This window comes from Cebus imitator, unplaced genomic scaffold, assembly GCF_001604975.1.
Source record: "Cebus imitator isolate Cc_AM_T3 unplaced genomic scaffold, Cebus_imitator-1.0 Scaffold140, whole genome shotgun sequence".
Classification (NCBI taxonomy): domain Eukaryota; kingdom Metazoa; phylum Chordata; class Mammalia; order Primates; family Cebidae; genus Cebus; species Cebus imitator.
Window position 1 is genome coordinate 2,437,717 of NW_016107455.1, and position 18,172 is coordinate 2,455,888.

At 35.6% G+C, this 18,172-nt stretch overlaps 1 protein-coding gene across 10 annotated transcripts in view; it reads left to right on the forward strand.

Annotated features, from left to right (window-relative positions):
• Positions 1-18,172, forward strand: part of NF1 (neurofibromin 1) — a 305,276-nt gene that overhangs the window by 260,101 nt on the left and 27,003 nt on the right. For all 10 annotated transcript variants that reach the window (XM_037743332.1, XM_037743335.1, XM_037743336.1 and 7 more), the window contains 12 exons: positions 1,268-1,470; positions 5,069-5,262; positions 6,511-6,651; positions 6,804-7,083; positions 7,516-7,730; positions 8,264-8,325; positions 8,470-8,584; positions 9,157-9,258; positions 10,992-11,132; positions 13,759-13,885; positions 15,646-15,777; positions 16,707-16,842. In XM_037743332.1, coding sequence (XP_037599260.1) covers positions 1,268-1,470; positions 5,069-5,262; positions 6,511-6,651; positions 6,804-7,083; positions 7,516-7,730; positions 8,264-8,325; positions 8,470-8,584; positions 9,157-9,258; positions 10,992-11,132; positions 13,759-13,885; positions 15,646-15,777; positions 16,707-16,842 — 1,848 coding nt within the window. The remainder of the gene's footprint in view (positions 1-1,267; positions 1,471-5,068; positions 5,263-6,510; positions 6,652-6,803; positions 7,084-7,515; positions 7,731-8,263; positions 8,326-8,469; positions 8,585-9,156; positions 9,259-10,991; positions 11,133-13,758; positions 13,886-15,645; positions 15,778-16,706; positions 16,843-18,172) is intronic.

The window sequence follows — 18,172 nt, forward strand, 5'->3', positions numbered from 1 at the left end:
AAGCTGAGCACAGTGGCACATACCTGTAGTTCCAGCTACTCAGGAGGCTGAGGCAGGAGGACATCTTGAGCTCAGGAGTTCAAGGCTGCAGTATGTTATAATCATGGCTGTGAATACCCAATGCACAGCAGCCTGGGGACCATAGTGAGACTCTGACTAAAAATTTTTAAAAAAGAAAAAAGATACATAAACTTAGAAACAATAACACTAATAATCACATTTTAGGAAAATAGAGCTATAAGGCTGCCTTTAATTTCTAATTCAAAGATATTCATAGACAAATACAAACAACCTTTTAACAGTTATTAGCCTGGGTAAACCTGCATTCTTCTCTAGTGACCTAAACCAACATGACAGCCTGTGCTTTTTGCTGAAGCATGTCATCCCAGAGAAGAAGCCTTTAGGCAGACTTAAATTCCAGTGGCTTTTTCCCTATATGGTGATTGCATAAATATATTAGTATGATAAACAGAGGTAAGGAAAACCTGAAATTTACTGAGCAAACTATTTCCTTTACTGGACAGGGGAGAAAATTAAAAATTTTAAATTGAGTCTAGTATTTTAGGCTATCTCCTAAATTGCTTAGCTATATTTTCAGACATTTGTAAGTGATGTTGGTCTGAATGAAACCTGGGTATTACATGTTTTTTCAGTTTTGGTGGTTGTGTATGATGTAATGAGGTCATAGAGGGAAAATTGGGAGGACTTAATTTTAAGTTAATTTTGTTTTTAACCTCCAGTTTGTAGGGTAACTTGTAGGACACCCGGAAAGAAGATGAGCAGATCTTGATTAAAGATTTTCACATGCTAATTTGATGAAGGGAAGGACCATCTGATTTCTCTCCTTATGACCCCCACTGGATCTAGTGGGAGAGGGAACCAGAATTTGAGTTTTGGCTTTACTAAAAATGTATGATGTGCCTTATTCTGACTTAATTTATATTGATCTGCCTTAGAACCATTAAGTCCTCTCATATTTTATGTCCCAGTGAGATTTCTTTTAGGAAAGCCTACACCCCCCAGTCATAGAAGCCTCACAGTGCTCTTATGGTTATATCAAGAGTCTCCCTTTTTATAAAATCCCTAAATGATCAAGAGGTATTTTGGTTTTATTGTGGAATTATAACATCTTATTTCTAATTGATCATAAAATTTAAAAATAGTTTATCGTACTTTGTAATAGAATCACAGTTGTATGTTATGAAAAAGTTTTAGAACTATAAGGAAAAATACGTTTTAAAACAACTTTGTTTGTGTTTTCTCCTAGGTCAGCTGCCTATAATCTTCTGTGTGCCTTAACTTGTACCTTTAATTTAAAAATCGAGGGCCAGTTACTAGAGACATCAGGTTTATGTATCCCTGCCAACAACACCCTCTTTATTGTCTCTATTAGTAAGACACTGGCAGCCAATGAGCCACACCTCACTTTAGAGTTTTTGGAAGAGTGTATTTCTGGATTTAGCAAATCTAGTAAGTAATGATAATTTTCTTTAATACTAACGATTATTCTAAGAAAATTCAAAGAAAACCTTTCATTTCAGAGTTTGCCAGTGAAGCCTTTCACTTATATTTTTACTTTTCCTCCTCTTCTGACTTTACATCTGTGCTACCCTGTAACTGAAGGAACTCTGAGGGAACTTTTTGGTAGGCCACATTGAGAAATCCACCAAAATTCTGACAATAAAAGCAAGCTGGCAAGGGTTTGGTACCTTACACACCTCTGGACCACTTACAAAGTATTTTCTTCACTGTTACATTTTCATTAGCTTCAGTTTCTCTTCTTAGCAGAAAAGTCCACATAAGTATCCATGTTGCCTTCTTCATTTTAAGAAGCTAGCCATTTTCTTTTTTCTTCAGGTTGACTTTGAATGATGATTTTATTGTACATGTACAGTTCACAAAGAGCACAGTGGCACGTAAAACAGGGTCCAGGGTCAGTCCTGACTTAGTTTTAACTAAGTCTCCTAAATTTAACATCCACTCTTTATATTTGTCCATCTTTATAACCTATAGTAGTATAAATGATCTTCTCCTGCAATACTTCCTGACCTTTTCTTTCCTTTCCCTGTAATACATAAAACCTTTTTTTCTGCATTCAAACACATTTTTTTATTTTTCTATATTAGATAATTAAAAGCCTCAGCAATTCACTAAGATTATTTTCAAGTAAGAGATATAGGAATATAACTCTAACAAAAAAAATGTGTAGGACTGACAAAACAAGAAAAGTATAAACTTTATTGATAAATGTTAATATAAGAAAAGATTTGAGTGAATTTAAAGGCATACTGTGTTCCTGCATAAACAGTTCTTCCCAGATTATTACAAATTTAATGTAATTTCATCAAAATAACCATGGGATTTGAGGATTGAGAATGGATCTAGAACTTGAATGATTCTAAATTCTACATAAAAGTGCAATAATAGCTAAGAAAATATTGAAAGAGACTGGAGACTTGACAGTACAGATGTCTGAACACTTTATAGCAGTACAATAATTAAAACATATGTGTACAAATCAGCCATCAGATCAGTTTAAGAGAAACAAATTGATAAAGAAACACCATAAACTGATTGGGGAGAGATTAAATCATTTAAGAAATGAAGTTGGGAAATGACTTCAATGAGGTCTTCATCGTGAAGACCTAATTCACCATACACCACAAGATATCAAGTATGTTCTACCTATATTTAAAAGCTGAATAAGGCTGTGTGTGGTGGCTCCCACTCGTAATCCCAGCACTTTGGGAGGCTGAGGCAAGAGGATTGTGGCCAGAGGGTTGCTTGAGCCCCTAGGTCAAGGCTACAGTGAGCTATGATTGTACCACTGCGCTCCAGACTGGATGATAGAGTGAGACTGTCTAAAAAAAAAAAAAAAAAAAATTTGTATATAAAAACTTGGAACCATTTTAAAAAGAGGAACAAGTGAATATTTAATTGCTTTCTAGGTGAGTAAGAGCATATGAAGTGATAGAATGAAACAAAGAAAATAGCGAACAGATTTGACTACATAAAACTTCCAAACATCTACTCAAAAATAAACAAAAGTGAAGATAATTAAAAACTAGGAAATATACTTGGAGCAAATATGAGAAAAGATTAATATCCTTAATCATGAAGAGTGTTTACAGATTAATAAAAAATGAGTTAACAGTAACATAAAGATCATGTTTTAAAAAAATATTTAGGCCTGGCCCCATGCTTCATGCCTGTAATCCCAGCACTTTGGGTGGTCAAGGTGGGTAGATCACAAGGTCAGGAGTTGAAGACTAGCCTGACCAAGATGGAGGTATCCCATCTCTACTAAAAATACAAAAATTAATTGGGCATGGTGGCGGGCACTTGTAATCCCCGCTACTCAGGAGACTGAGGCAGGAGAATAGTTTGAACTTGAGAGGTGGAGGTTGCAGGGAGCCGAGACCGTGCCATTGCACACCAGCCTGGGTGACAGATCGAGACTCCGTCTCAAAAAAAAAAAAAAAATTATACAAAAAAAGAAAAAAGCCAGACACTGTTGCACATGCCTATAATCCTAGCTACTCAGGTGGATCGCTTAAGCCCAGGAGTTTGAGACCAGCCTGAATAGCAGAGAGAGGGCCCTATCTCAAAAAAAAAAAAAAAAAAATTATTATTTTTTTTTAAAGATCTATTCCTGGTGGTCTGTGGAATTGTGAGCAGGAGCAATTTTTCTAGAAAGGCATTTGGAAGTGGTTAACAAGACCTTAAGACTATTCATACCTTTTGGCCTCATAATTCTGCTTTTCAGCATTTATCCTAAATAATTAATGTTAAGATGTTTATTATAGCATTATTTTTATGTAGATTTTTAAATTGAGATGTATCTTGTTATCAGTAAAGTGCCAAGATCTTAAGGGAACAGCTTGATGAACTTTTACATGTGAATACATCATGAAAGTATCTTCCAGATCAAGACAGAGCACTTCCAGCATCCAGAAGGATCTTCTCAGTACCCTCCCTTCACCAAGAGTAAACACTATTATGATCTCTATTGCATAGATTTATTCTGCCTACTTTAGAACTTCATATGACATTATTTATAATAGCCCCAAAAAACAAAAAAACAAAAAAGAGAACAGGCTAAAAGTCAAAGAAAAAGGAACCGATTAAATTATTGGTTCTAAAAAATGGCTTTGTTACAGAGTTTCAGTTTGGAAGATGGAAAGGTTCTGGAGATGGGTGGCGGTGATGGATGCACAATGATTTGAATGTACTTAGTGCCACTGAACTGCCCTTAAAAATGGTTAATGCCATGGAACTGTACATTTAAAAATAGTTAAAATGGTAAATTTTATGTTGTATATATTTACCACAATTTTAAAAATTCTTTTAGACTTTAGGTGAAGTGTATAGATAAATTTTTGTACAATTTTTGTCTTATAAATGTGAAGCTTTTTCAAATAAAATAAGTTTATGCAGAATTTGTAATGTTAAATAAATAATCTCAGTGTGACATTGACTGAAAAGAATATTCAGAGCATACTGCATGTATAGCATAATCCCAATTTTTGTGGGGGAGTGGGAGTGGGTTATATGTGTGTACACACTCATAAATGTTCATTATCTCTACATAAATTTGAAAGCCTGAGGAGAGATGAGATGATACACCAATATGTTAATACAGTTTTCATTTTTGTGGTGATGTTTTCCTTTTACCAAACTTTCTATGATGACCACATTTTCCTTTTATAATGAGAATAAAACAATTTTTTAACAAAAAGAGGAATGACATTAAAATGGAGGAAAATAAGACAAAACTTTTCAAAAATTGGCTTACTGGCTTTTAAAACTCCTTTCTTCAAGGCCTGTTTCTTCTTNGGAAGCTGAGGCAGGAGGATAGCTTGAGCCGAGGAGTTTGAGACCAGTCTGGGAAACATAGGGAGATTCCACCTCTACAAAAATATATTTGCCAAGTCTGTTTTCGCCAGGCCTGTTTCTAGGTAATAGTCTTTACCGTTTCCCTTTTTTTTCCCCAAATTCTTTATATTAAATAATTGTTGATGTGATTTTCATTGACCATCACATGCTAATAGTGTATTTTTTTTTCCAGGTATTGAATTGAAACACCTTTGTCTGGAATACATGACTCCATGGCTGTCAAATCTAGTTCGTTTTTGCAAGCATAATGATGATGCCAAACGACAAAGAGTTACTGCTATTCTTGACAAGCTGATAACAATGACCATAAATGAAAAACAGATGTACCCATCTATTCAAGCAAAAATATGGGGAAGCCTTGGGCAGGTATTGAGTTTGCTCAGATATTTATCTAGTATTTGTTTTGTGCAGGTAATTATCTGGTGCCCACATTGGGCAAAGCACTGCCGTAGACACTAGGGATAGAGTTGTAAAAAATGCAATTTTCTCCTTCAGAAAGCATGTAGACACTCACCCAGCTCTTCATCTGGTTCAAAATTGTAAACGTCTAGAGCGTATCTCAGGGCCAGAGAAAAGCTAGTTTTTTGCACAGTCTCCTTCATGGCATAATTTTATAGAATTATATATATTACATAGAACTGTAGAAATATGATGACATTTCTAGTAAATAGTGTTTTATTCTAGTTCTGTACGTGCTAAGGTGTTAGTAGATGTTTCTTCTTATTGATGCTATTTGGGACACCTGCTTTCATTTATAGTTCCACGTAAGAATGCCAATATTAAAAATAGGATATAATGCAAATTTCATTTTTATTGACAAGAATTATGCATATCATTTCTTTAAAGTAATCACTTAAGGAAATAATGCGCTCACTCAAAAAATGCTGCAACTCCTCCAAATAATTTGAAGTAACCTTGGAGCCAGTGTTACAGCCCTAGAGAACATTTTGGTACTTCATGTCATTTCCTATATTTTACTTATTTGTTTTTTGAGACTGGGTCTCACTCTGTCACCCAGCCTGGAGTACAGTGTGCAGTCTCTGCTCATTGCAACCTCTGCCTCCAGGCTCAAGTGATCCTTCCACCTCAGCCTCCAAGCAGCTGGGCCTACAGGTGCACACCAACACACCTGGCTAATTTTTGTATTTTTTCTTTTTTGTAGAGATGGGGTTTTGCCACATTGCCCAGGCTGGTCTTGAACTCCTGGCCTCAAACAATCCACTTGCCTCAGCCTCACCAAATGCTGGGTTTACAGATGTGAGCCACCACACCCAGCTCTGTATTTTCAAATCACTATTTTATATTGATCATACATTAGTGTCTTAGAAAAATGCAGAGATACTTTGCAAGTGAATGAAGATAGTATTGATAGAGATTTTAAATTTTTGAATACCAATCTCTTAATCTCTGAAGAAATCAAATGAATATGCTCATCCTTTCCTGGGTATTTTATGATAAATTGTATTTACTGACGGGTCTGTAAATAAAATCTAGTATTTTTGAGGCCTTGGGTAAAATAGAATTTTCATATTGATTGGGCTGTTCCAATGAGTATTTTTTAATTAAAAATTAAATTGGTAGAGTAAAAACATGTTATTTTCCTTATTCAACTAGATTACAGATCTGCTTGATGTTGTGCTAGACAGTTTCATCAAAACCAGTGCAACAGGTGGCTTGGGATCAATTAAAGCTGAAGTGATGGCAGATACTGCTGTAGCTTTGGCTTCTGGAAATGTGAAATTGGTTTCAAGCAAGGTAATCACTTTGCTTTTGCCTTCTGTACTAGAGCGTATCTGTTTTTATCAAGAGGTTTTTTGTTTTGTAATTACTTTTAAATTAAGCTGAAGTTTTGTAATAAAACTTTTAGTCTCGTGTTTTTTTTTAAAAAAAATTCTGCTTCTTTACAGGTTATTGGAAGGATGTGCAAAATAATTGACAAGACATGCTTATCTCCAACTCCTACTTTAGAACAACATCTCATGTGGGATGATATTGCTATTTTAGCACGCTACATGCTGATGCTGTCCTTCAACAATTCCCTTGATGTGGCAGCTCATCTTCCCTACCTCTTCCACGTTGTTACTTTCTTAGTAGCCACGGGTCCACTTTCCCTTAGAGCTTCCACACATGGACTGGTCATTAATATCATTCACTCTCTGTGTACTTGTTCACAGCTTCATTTTAGTGGTAAGTTCTAGGAAAGGAATTTGTGTTTACCAGTTCCTTTCTGCATTTTGCTTCACCTGATCAATATAGGTTATCTTATTATTTATGTTGATGCCTTAACACCAAATTGCTAATTTAAACCATTACTTCCATTTCATATCAAGCTGCAGTAAAGATTTTCTGTGCATACTTGTCATGTAGACCCTTGTAGTTATCACATAAATGAAATACTCAGTGCCAGTTGACTGTGTTCCATTACCAGCACTGATTTGTAGATAAATGGAGCTAGAACAAGGAGCCTTAGTATAATGTATTTAGAGGTTAGATTTAGGGAGCATGATTATGTAATTGTTATATGATACTCAAATTTTCTAAATTTGAAATGAAACATGGAACTTTAGAAATCAAAAAGTAACATTTTCTGTCTTTACTTGTTCCTTTATTCTCTTACAGAAGAGACCAAGCAAGTTTTGAGACTCAGTCTGACAGAGTTCTCATTACCCAAGTTTTACTTGCTGTTTGGCATTAGCAAAGTCAAATCAGCTGCCGTCATTGCCTTCCGTTCCAGTTACCGGGACAGGTCATTTTCTCCTGGCTCCTATGAGAGGGAGACTTTTGCTTTGACATCCTTGGAAACAGTCACAGAAGCTTTGTTGGAGATCATGGAGGTATATAAGGCAAAATGATAAGAAACTAAGTTAAAATCTTTTTTAAAAAATGTATTAATACTAGCCAGGCGCGGGTGGCTCACGTCTGTAATCCCAGTACTTTGGGAGGCCGAGGTGGGCTGATCAAGAGGTCAAGAGATCAAGGCCATCCTGGTCAACATGGTGAAACCCCATCTCTACTAAAAATACAAAAAATTAACTGGGCGTGGTAGTGCGTGCCTGTAGTCCTAGCTGCTCCGGGGACTGAGGCAGGAGAATTGGCTGATACCGGAAAACGAAAGTTGCAGTGAGTGGGGATCACGCCACTGCACTCCAGCCTGGCGATAGAGCGAGACTCAGTCTCAAAATAAATAAATAAATACTATATAGAAGAAATATTGGTTTATTGTGCTATTTTGTATTTAATGCTTAAATAAAAACACTTGCATGGAATGTGTTATTGGTAACAGGTCACTTGATGACATTACAATAAACATTTAAACAGTTCTAAAAACATTTATGTACATATATATTCAGGGTATCCCCTTTTTTAGGCATGCATGAGAGATATTCCAACATGCAAGTGGCTGGACCAGTGGACAGAACTAGCTCAAAGGTATGTCCCAAATTAAATATAAGTTGTAAAAATGTGTGTATTATTGAAAATAAAGCTATTACTGTATGATCAGTATTATAATTTATTATTTAGTATATATAAACACAAAGGTTTTTATAAGTTCTGTGGATCTTTTAATTGCAGATTCGCATTCCAATATAATCCATCCCTGCAACCAAGAGCTCTTGTTGTCTTTGGCTGTATTAGCAAACGAGTGTCTCATGGGCAGATAAAGCAGATTATCCGTATTCTTAGCAAGGTACTTGTTTTGTACTTCTCCTGAATATTTATGGTTCCCAAGTTGTAAAGCGTATCTTTCATTTTTCTAAAAGACATTTAAATTTGAGTTCAATAAAATATCATGTTATTTATTAAGCCTTTAAAATGTATTTTATTTTCTTTATTGTAATTCTTTGAAGAAATCTTCTCTAAAGAAGATGTCTTTATTTGTAAACTCTGATTGCTTCAATATGCCTCCTTTGCTAAACAGGTACACTTAATATTTTACCAGTTTTCAAAGCATTTAATTATATGGTAAGACTATAGTCTTATATAAAATTATGTAATTTGTAATTACTATAATAATGTCATTTGGATTACCCCATAGATAGAAAAAGAAAATAAAGAAAAAATGTTAGACTCTTATGTAGAAATATCAAAAATAAGAAAATAAATGTACATTAAGCTAGCTACCAAGATCATCATAGCATTAAAAATCATTCTAGCATTTATTAAATAAGTAAATGTTCCTGAATTTATTCTGAGATTCAGTTTAGGAGTTAATGTTTTATTTCAATGAAAGTAAAATTAAAAATTCTGTTTTCCTAAAAGGCACTTGAAAGTTGCTTAAAAGGACCTGATACTTACAACAGTCAAGTTCTGATAGAAGCTACAGTAATAGCACTAACCAAATTACAGCCACTTCTTAATAAGGTAATTACTGTATAGAAAATGAGTACATTCATTTTGGGTATCAGTGTTGAATGTAGTTTTCTTTCAAAGAATTTAGAAAATAAGATGAATTGAGAATAAGCTATGAATAAAACGCTATAAAGTAGAACCTCTTAAAGTTTAGTTGTTTGAAGTAGTTATATTAGAAGAAGAGTAAGCGTGGATAGTATGTTCTCAAGTGCTTGAAAGTTTTTTGTCTCATCAATGCTAAAGGAGAGATAGGTATATATTCTTACTTGTTTTATAAGTATTAATTATCTGCTATTGCCAAGTACTGTTCTAGGTGCCAAAGATAGAGGACTAACAAAGTCCATAAAACTCACTGCGTTCATGGAGCTTACTTTCTGGGGTGGGTGTGGAGGTTGGTGAGTGGATGGATAATAATGTAAACAAAGTACATAGTATGTTAGTGATTATTACTGTGGAAATTAAGGCTGAGAGAAGTATACCTGATCATCGGAAGAGTTTGGGTGCTAAATGAAGATGATACTTAAAAGGAGTAAAATGATATGGCCACTGTTTTAGGATGGTCTGAGCTTATCCCTGCTTTGTGCCCTGATTCTAGACATCATGTTTTCATATTAATAAAATGAGTAATCTTAGATTAGATAATGGCATGGTATTGCCCTCCAATTCTAAAGTGGTTTAATTCTGTGATTTGAGTACAGATATGCCAGACTTGGGAGAAATAACAGATAAATACCTGTTATATTCCTGGTTTGTCAGATAAATACCTGTTATATTCCTGGTTTGTCTACAAACATCCTAATTTTATATTAAACAAAATGGTTCTCTTGTCCCCGTCTTATAAGTGAAAATGAGCTCAGAGGGGCTAAATAACTTGCCCAAGGTCACATATCTAATAAAAGAACCATGATTCTAATCTGATCCTATCTGATTCTAAAGTCCATGTATTTTTCCTAATATCACATTGCTAAATAAGGATTACCGATAATAAATGCTTCTAATTCAGAGTAGCAAGAGATTACCATACTGGTTAAGAGTGACAAGAAGTTGAAAAGATAGAGTTTAAACTCAAGTTAAGGGGAAACATAGGAGTCAATGTAGGTAGAGAGAAAGGGAGCAAGCAAAAAGCCTTGAGCAGCAAGGATAGCAATAGGACTGTACAAGAATGCTGGCACAATGGAGGGAAGGTGGGTAGAACATTACAGCTGTAATGGAGAAACTTTTCAAAAGAGTAGAGAGGGAAAGTTGTGAGGGCTGGATAGACCTCATCTCACATTCAGCATTGTTCAGAAAAGAGTTTGGAAATGTACAGTTTTTAAGCAGACAAGTTATATAACGAAAGCAGGACTTAGATCCTGGTGGTAGTGTGCCCAGTGGATTGGCTTAGGGAGAAAGTGAGGTAAAAAGAATCCACCTTTATAATAAATAAGGTTGGCATGGGTTAATGTTATTAGCAATAAGAAAGAAATGACAGATACAAAAGAGACCACTCTGGAAGAATCAACAAACCTGGGTAACTGGATTTAGAGATTAAAGTACAGGGAGAATGCTAAGTAAGGTTCTCAGTCTAGCTAACAGTATCTTACATATGGAAAAGATGAAAAGCTTACCCATATCTTTATATTCCCCAAAAGAGAAAACATGGGTAATTTAGGAAGATAAGCTGCCTCATTTTTAACTGCAGTGTGTTTTGAAAGAGACTACTTCATGATTCATATTACTAGCCTCAAACATGTCTCCTTTGCCAGGACTCGCCTCTGCACAAAGCCCTTTTTTGGGTAGCTGTGGCTGTGCTGCAGCTTGATGAGGTCAACTTGTATTCAGCAGGCACTGCACTTCTTGAACAAAACCTGCATACTTTAGATAGTCTCCGGATATTCAATGACAAGGTAAGCAAGCTTTCCCTTGGTTCCTAGATTACTCAAATTTACTACTCTTCCCTCTTTTATTGTTGCTATTCTTTTAACATCACAAGAAGCTCGTAACTTAAATATCAATTTCTATAATGTAACTTATTGTAAGTATATTTCCTTACCAGCTCATAAAGAACTATGTAAACTTGAATGCGTATTTTCTATATAAAAATAGTTAAAAAAAAAAAAAAGCTGGCCAGACACAGTGGCTAATGCCCTTAATCCCAGCACTTTGGGAGGCTGAGACGGGCAGATCACAAGGTCAAGAGATCAAGACCTTCCTGGCCAAGATGGTGAAACCCCATCTCTACTAAAAATACAAAAATTATATGGGCGTGGTGGTGCGTGCCTGTAGTCCCAGCTGCTTGAGAGGCTGAGATAGGAGAATCACATGAACCCGGGAGGCGGAGATTGCAATGAGCCGAGATTGCGCCATTGCACTCCAGTGTGGTGACAGAGCAAGACTCCATCTCAAAAAAAAATATGTATATAGTAAAAAAACAAATAAAAGCAGTACTGACCTAATACTGGGAGAATTACAGAATGAGGACAAATAATACATGATTATTTTCATCCTTACAGAATAAAGATAAATAATAAATAATAATAATAATAGTAACTACCATGCCAGGCCATATGCTAAGCACTATGCATTCATTATTTTTAGTTTTCCTAACTCTAAGGTAAAGGTTAGCATTCTCTGCCCTCCATTTCACAAGTAAAGAAATAATCTAAAGGTAAACTTATTTTTATTTAATAATGCCACTTAATGAAAAATAGGTATAATTCATAGTAGATAAGGAAGTTGGAGAGTTTAAAGGAAACTTTTGGGTACTTAATTTTACTAGTTTTACTTTTGTCTAATCTCACTTTAAAATAATACCATTAGTGGCCAGGAGTGATGGCTCATGTCTCTAATCCCAGCACTTTGGGAGGCCAAGACAGGTGGATCACTCGAGCTCAGGAGTTAGAGACCACCCTGGGCAACATGGCAAAACCCCATCTCTACAAAAAATGCGAAACTTAATTGGGCTTGGTGGCATGCACCTGCAATCCCAGCTACTTGGAAGGTAAGGTAGAAGGATTGCTTGAGCCTGGGAGGCAGAGGTTGCAGTGAGCTGAGATCATGCTACCGCACTCCAGTCTGGGCAACAGAGCAAGCCCCTGTCTCAAAAAAAAAAAAAAAAAGGTGTATACATGTATACACACACATAAAATATATGTGTGTATATATAAAGTGTTTGTGTATATATATATTATATAAAATCCAACTCCAATTAAGATTAATAAATGTTAGGAGGGGTGCTAAGTGTGTGCGTATGTGTGTGTGAACATGGGCAAGTTATTTCTTAGTTACTTTCTAATTTGTAAAATGGAAATCTGGTTGGGGTTGGATTTTAGTTCATGGAGAATAGAAAAGAGAATAAAATAGCATGAAATTATGTCTCTTTTGTCTTTGTATAAAAATGGAAAGAGTCTAGGAGAAAAGAGGGGGGTGTTTTTAAAATAATTTACGTATATAATGAGATTTGCCTGATGTGAAGTTAACTGAGCTGTGGGTAGAAAGAACAGGATTATGGCTTTAAGTGTGAAGATACTTGGTATAAACATTATTAGTTCAGTCTACCAGATGTAGTGTGAACCCAGAACAGCTAGGGGTCTGAGAAATAAGGAAACAAAATTTTAGAGGTAGGAAATATTATGAGGTTTATTAATCAGACCTCCATTTTGCAAATTAGAAAGGAACTAAGAAGTTAAGTAACTTGCCCATGCTTGTACATCTGTTTTGGGACTAGACCTCTCTTTCCTAATTCTCATTGCGCTTTTTCTAGAACTGTTTTGGGACAATGGTGGTCAGTGATACCTAGCTATTTTCTATTATATGTTAAGAATATTTGGAAATTGTCTGGGTGCAGTGGCTCACGCCTATAATTCCAGCACTCTGGGAGGCTGAGTTGGGAGGATCACTTGAGGTCAGGAGACCAGTCTGGCCAACATGGTGAAAGTGTCTCTACTAAAAATACAAAAATTAGCTGGGGTGGTGCAAGCTTAGTAATTTCAGTGACTTGGGAGGCTGAGGTGGGAGGATCACTTGAACCTAGGAGGTGGAGGTTGCAGTGAGCCAAGATGGTACCACTGCATTCCAGCCTGGGTGACAAAGTGAGACTTCATCTCAAAAAAAAAGAATATTTGCAAATGGAGCATTGCAAATGGGGCATCTACCTTGGCATTTTCATCTTCAGAGCAGCCCAGTAGCAGGAGCTAATTTTGATTCTGGTGCCCTTAGGATGCTAGGCATCAGAGTTATAAGCTTGTTAAAAGTCACCAGGATGTGAATTGAGAGTCATTTATTTTGTATTGTAAATAAAAGTGATTTCATCTTCCACCATCTTCTCATTTATATGCTTAATTGTCTTGCACCAGTTAATTTGTAGTAGCTAAAATGTTCTGTGGTTTTCTGCAGTCAACTGAAAATAATTTATCTCACCTTGAAAGGATTACTTATATTATCATACTGTTGAACACAGAAACCAATTAAGTGAGCCTTTAAAGAAAGCTCCTGTGTGAACCTCATCAACCATCTCATGATTATCTTTAATAGAGTCCAGAGGAAGTGTTTATGGCAATCCGGAATCCTCTGGAGTGGCACTGCAAGCAAATGGATCATTTTGTTGGACTCAATTTCAACTCTAACTTTAACTTTGCACTGGTTGGACACCTTTTAAAAGGTAAAAGCCTATGTTAGAATATTTTTATGAAATAGTATTAAAAAACCAGAAGTAATTTGAATAATTGAATACTTGAAATAAATTGAAGTAACTTAGCCCATATGTCTTACTTGAAATGCAAACTAGGCCAGGTGTGGTGGCTCATGTCTATAATACCAACACTTTGGGAGGCCAAGGCAGGAGGATCACTTGAGGCTAGGAGTTTGAGGCCAGCCTGGGCGACATAGTGAGACTTCATCGCTACAGAAAATTTAAAAATTAGCCAGGCGTGGTGGCACATGCTTATAGTTCCAGCTACTTAGACTTGCTGTCGATTAATACTATTATTTTATGCCATTGTACCTCACCTTTCCGGTACCCTACCTGTACCCACTTCTACATTGCTTAAAGCCAGTGATCTCCAGCTATTCTTCAGAGCCAGTTTATTCATTTCCTAACCTGGTTTTACTCCCCATTGCTAACTTCACAGCTTGTTAACTTTGGTTCATTAACATGGGGCAGTCATGGCCAGAGACTGTAGTTAATAGGAACAGCATGTAGCAGTGGGTCAGGCAAGGAAGGGTAAAGTAAGACCTGGGATAAGGAGCTGGCATGAACCCCAGTGGACTCAGCACTGGATGTGGCCACAATAGAGATTCTAGCTACAGCTTGAGTCAACAGTTTTGTTTCAATTTAAATCTTAGGCTTGAGGGATAATGGAGATTCCCCCAGTTTTTGCCTGATATATATATGCATACACCCACTTCTGTGAATGTATGCATTTCATTTCGCTTTCTTATGAAATTTCTACAAAAAATATTGACAGTGTTCATCTCTAAGGCCAGTAGGGATTTCTCAAAAGATATTACACTTACAAAAGGATACCAAGGTAAGGAATTGCAACTGGGCTAATAAAGTGCTTACTTATTTTTTATATCCAGAAGAATACCAGGCTGGGCATGGCGGCTTACGCCTGTACTCCCAACACTTTCGGAGGCTGAGGCAGGCGGATTGCCTGAGGCCAAGGGTTCAAGACTAGCCTGGCCGACATGGTGAAACCCTGTCTCTACTAAAAATACAAAAATTAGCCAGGCGAGGTGATGCACATCTGTAGTTCCAGACATTGAGGAAGCTGAGGCGCAAGAATTGCTTGAACCTGGGAGGCAGAGGTTGCAGTGAGCCAAGATCCTACCACGTACTCCAGCCTGGGTGACAGACCAAGACTCTGTCTTAAAACAAGAAAAGAATATCAGATACTTTCCGTGTTCAAATCACCTATTTTTAAATGGAGTAGCATTAATGATTAAAAGTTGGCCAAAGATCAAATTTATCCTCTAATCAACCCTATTTATTGGACTCTTAGAGCATATACTTGCTATGTCATTAGGTTTTCTTTTAATTAAAAATATTTTTGTAAAAGAACTCTTATTTTCAAAAGAAATCTTAAGGGTCATTCTAATACATAGATTTTCTTTTTTAATCCCTGTGCTGCTTTAGGGAATAGAAAATCTGAAAGACTGTCATGCTTTTAATTTTCCTCTTCCTGGAATACTGTAGGGTTCTAGGGAATATTCTGTTCTACACATTTTTGGTGCTTGATCTTATATGTAATTAATTACTCACATTCACATATGTATGTTTTACCTTCCCAAATAGCATTCTTGGAAGGCAGGAGCAATACTTCCTTTCCTTGCAGAGTTGCTAGTCGGAGAATAAGAACTCAGCAGATACTTGTTCAAAAAATTAATTAACTTCGTTTTTTTTTTTTTTTTTTTTTGTAGGATACAGACATCCTTCACCTGCCATTGTTGCAAGAACAGTCAGAATTTTACATACACTACTAACTCTGGTTAACAAACACAGAAATTGTGACAAATTTGAAGTGAATACACAGAGCGTGGCCTACTTAGCAGGTAAAAACACAAAATAAACAAAATTAATCTTGCAACATCTATATCTAAGGATCACCCAAAAAATACAAATACCTATAGGTCCTTTAGCTGGTTGCTTGGCAGAGTAAAAAGGTCACAGTCTGGTCCTTTAGTGGTGGTTACAATTTTGAGAGTTTTGCCAAAACATTTTTCTATATGAAAGAATTTAATTCACATTAAAATCTGAAATGTGTTCCCTTGGTCATCTTTGGTTCAGGACATTACAGTGGCTCTCTGTTATCTGTCATAAAATTGGAATGCTTCAGTCTAGCATCCTGGGCCCTTAAATAGCCTTCTCAGTTCTGTCATCTTTCTCTAAATTTCATGAGCCTCATTTTTTATTACCATTCCAAATGGATAGGCTATTTTAAGCTAATCTCCTTGCCATCTCCCACAAGTGACTGCCTCTTCAATATTCATTCCTTATGCCATTTTATCTGGAATGTCTGCCCTATCCCCACGATTCCATTAAAGCTTCCTATTTGCCGTTATCTTTTGTTTCTCTACTTAGCAGCACTTAGCACTTATGTACAATACAATTCCTGAACGTAGTTTTTTGATGGAAAGTGCTGATTCTCAGTTTCACAGACTTCCATATGTGTCACCTTTTTTGTTTGAACCATATGACCTTGAGCAAATTATTTAACATCTCAATATTTTTCCTCATTGAACTTAATACCTGCCCTGCCTACTTTGTGTTTGTTAAAATCAAATGTACATTAAAGCACTTGGAAAATAAAAGATGCTTATTAAATAAATCTCTTTGTATATTTCACGCTTATGTAGTCTTCCAAAATATGTGCACATTTAACAGGTATTATTCTCTTTAGGAGACTGTAAGAAGTTCATCCTGTTTTAAGTCACACTTGTGATTTGTTAAATTTTTAAATCTGCTGCCTATTTCCTTTTAGCTTTGCTCACAGTGTCTGAAGAAGTTCGAAGTCGCTGCAGTCTAAAACATAGAAAGTCACTTCTTCTTACTGATATTTCAATGGAAAATGTTCCTATGGATACATATCCCATTCATCATGGTGACCCTACCTATAGGTAAGTGGATTTACTCTCCTATAATTACATAATCGTAATCAAGTTTCAATTTTCCAACTAATGGAGGCAAGCAGCAGAGTAATCCAGAAGGTAATATGGGGGAAATCTAGAGATGGTCTAGGAACAGTGTGTAAATCAAAACTCATTTTATAAATATGTAGTATTTTATGTCAGTTAGTAGGAAAGTTATTCTTCCAATCTAATTGTGCTAATGTTAACATTAGTTTGCCTCTGAAGCACAAACCAATTGAACAACAAAAGAGATGCTCTTGAAAATATTAGGTTGTAGGGGAAGGGCCTGGAGAAAAAAACTAATGCAAAATATAAACAACACATTACATGATTGGATAGCGGATGAATCTATACAGATTTGTAAAAATATGCACATGCTAACATATTTGTTTTATTTACTCAAATCACACTAAAGTTATTTAGAAGTTTTCCAAAATGTAGATTTCAATGGTAAAATAAATTATATCTGCTATACATGGTTTTGGGTAGTATATTTTTCAGTATAATTTGGAGAAATTTCATGAAAATGACATTGGGAGATTTTTCTGTATTTTCAATTAAATAAAAATATATTTAAGGTTTAGGGACAGTGTTGAACATAGAAAAGTTATCTTCTGTTTGTAAAACTTATATCATTCCATTTATCAACATCCTGCTTTTTGATAAAAAGACTTCAGCAATTTTCCTTAAGATTTTAATAATGTATGCAAAAATGTTTCAACATACTTGGTATTCAGTAGTCTTATTTTTGTCTGTCCCATTATTATATTACTTTGAGGTATGCCCTTTTTGTTATGGAAAGGGTAAAATAGTTTGCCTGTGTTCCCCTGTCAAAGTATAATTTAATGTCTGATTTTCTTGATTTTTAAACAATTTACTATTTAGACTTGATTTTTTCTGATTAAAAAAAAAATCAGTGCAGTAATTTCAAGGTCCTTTATACAACATGATAGCTATAGTTAATAGCAATGTATTATATACTTGAAAATTGCTATGGGAGATTTTAAGTATTCTCACTACAAAAAATAAACATATGAGGCAACATATATGTTAATTAGCTCCAAATTATACTGATTTAGCCATCCTACAATGTAAACATTTTAAAACATTATGTTGTACACCAAGCTTGTCCAACCCGTGGCCCACTGGCTACACACCACCCAGGACAGCTATGAATGCAGCCCAACACAAATTTCTAAACTTTCTTAAAACATTATGAGATTTTTTTGTGATTTTTTTAAGTTCATCAGCTACTGTTAGTGTTAGTGTACTTTATTATGTGGCACAGTATATTCTTTTTTTTTTTTTTTTTTTTTTT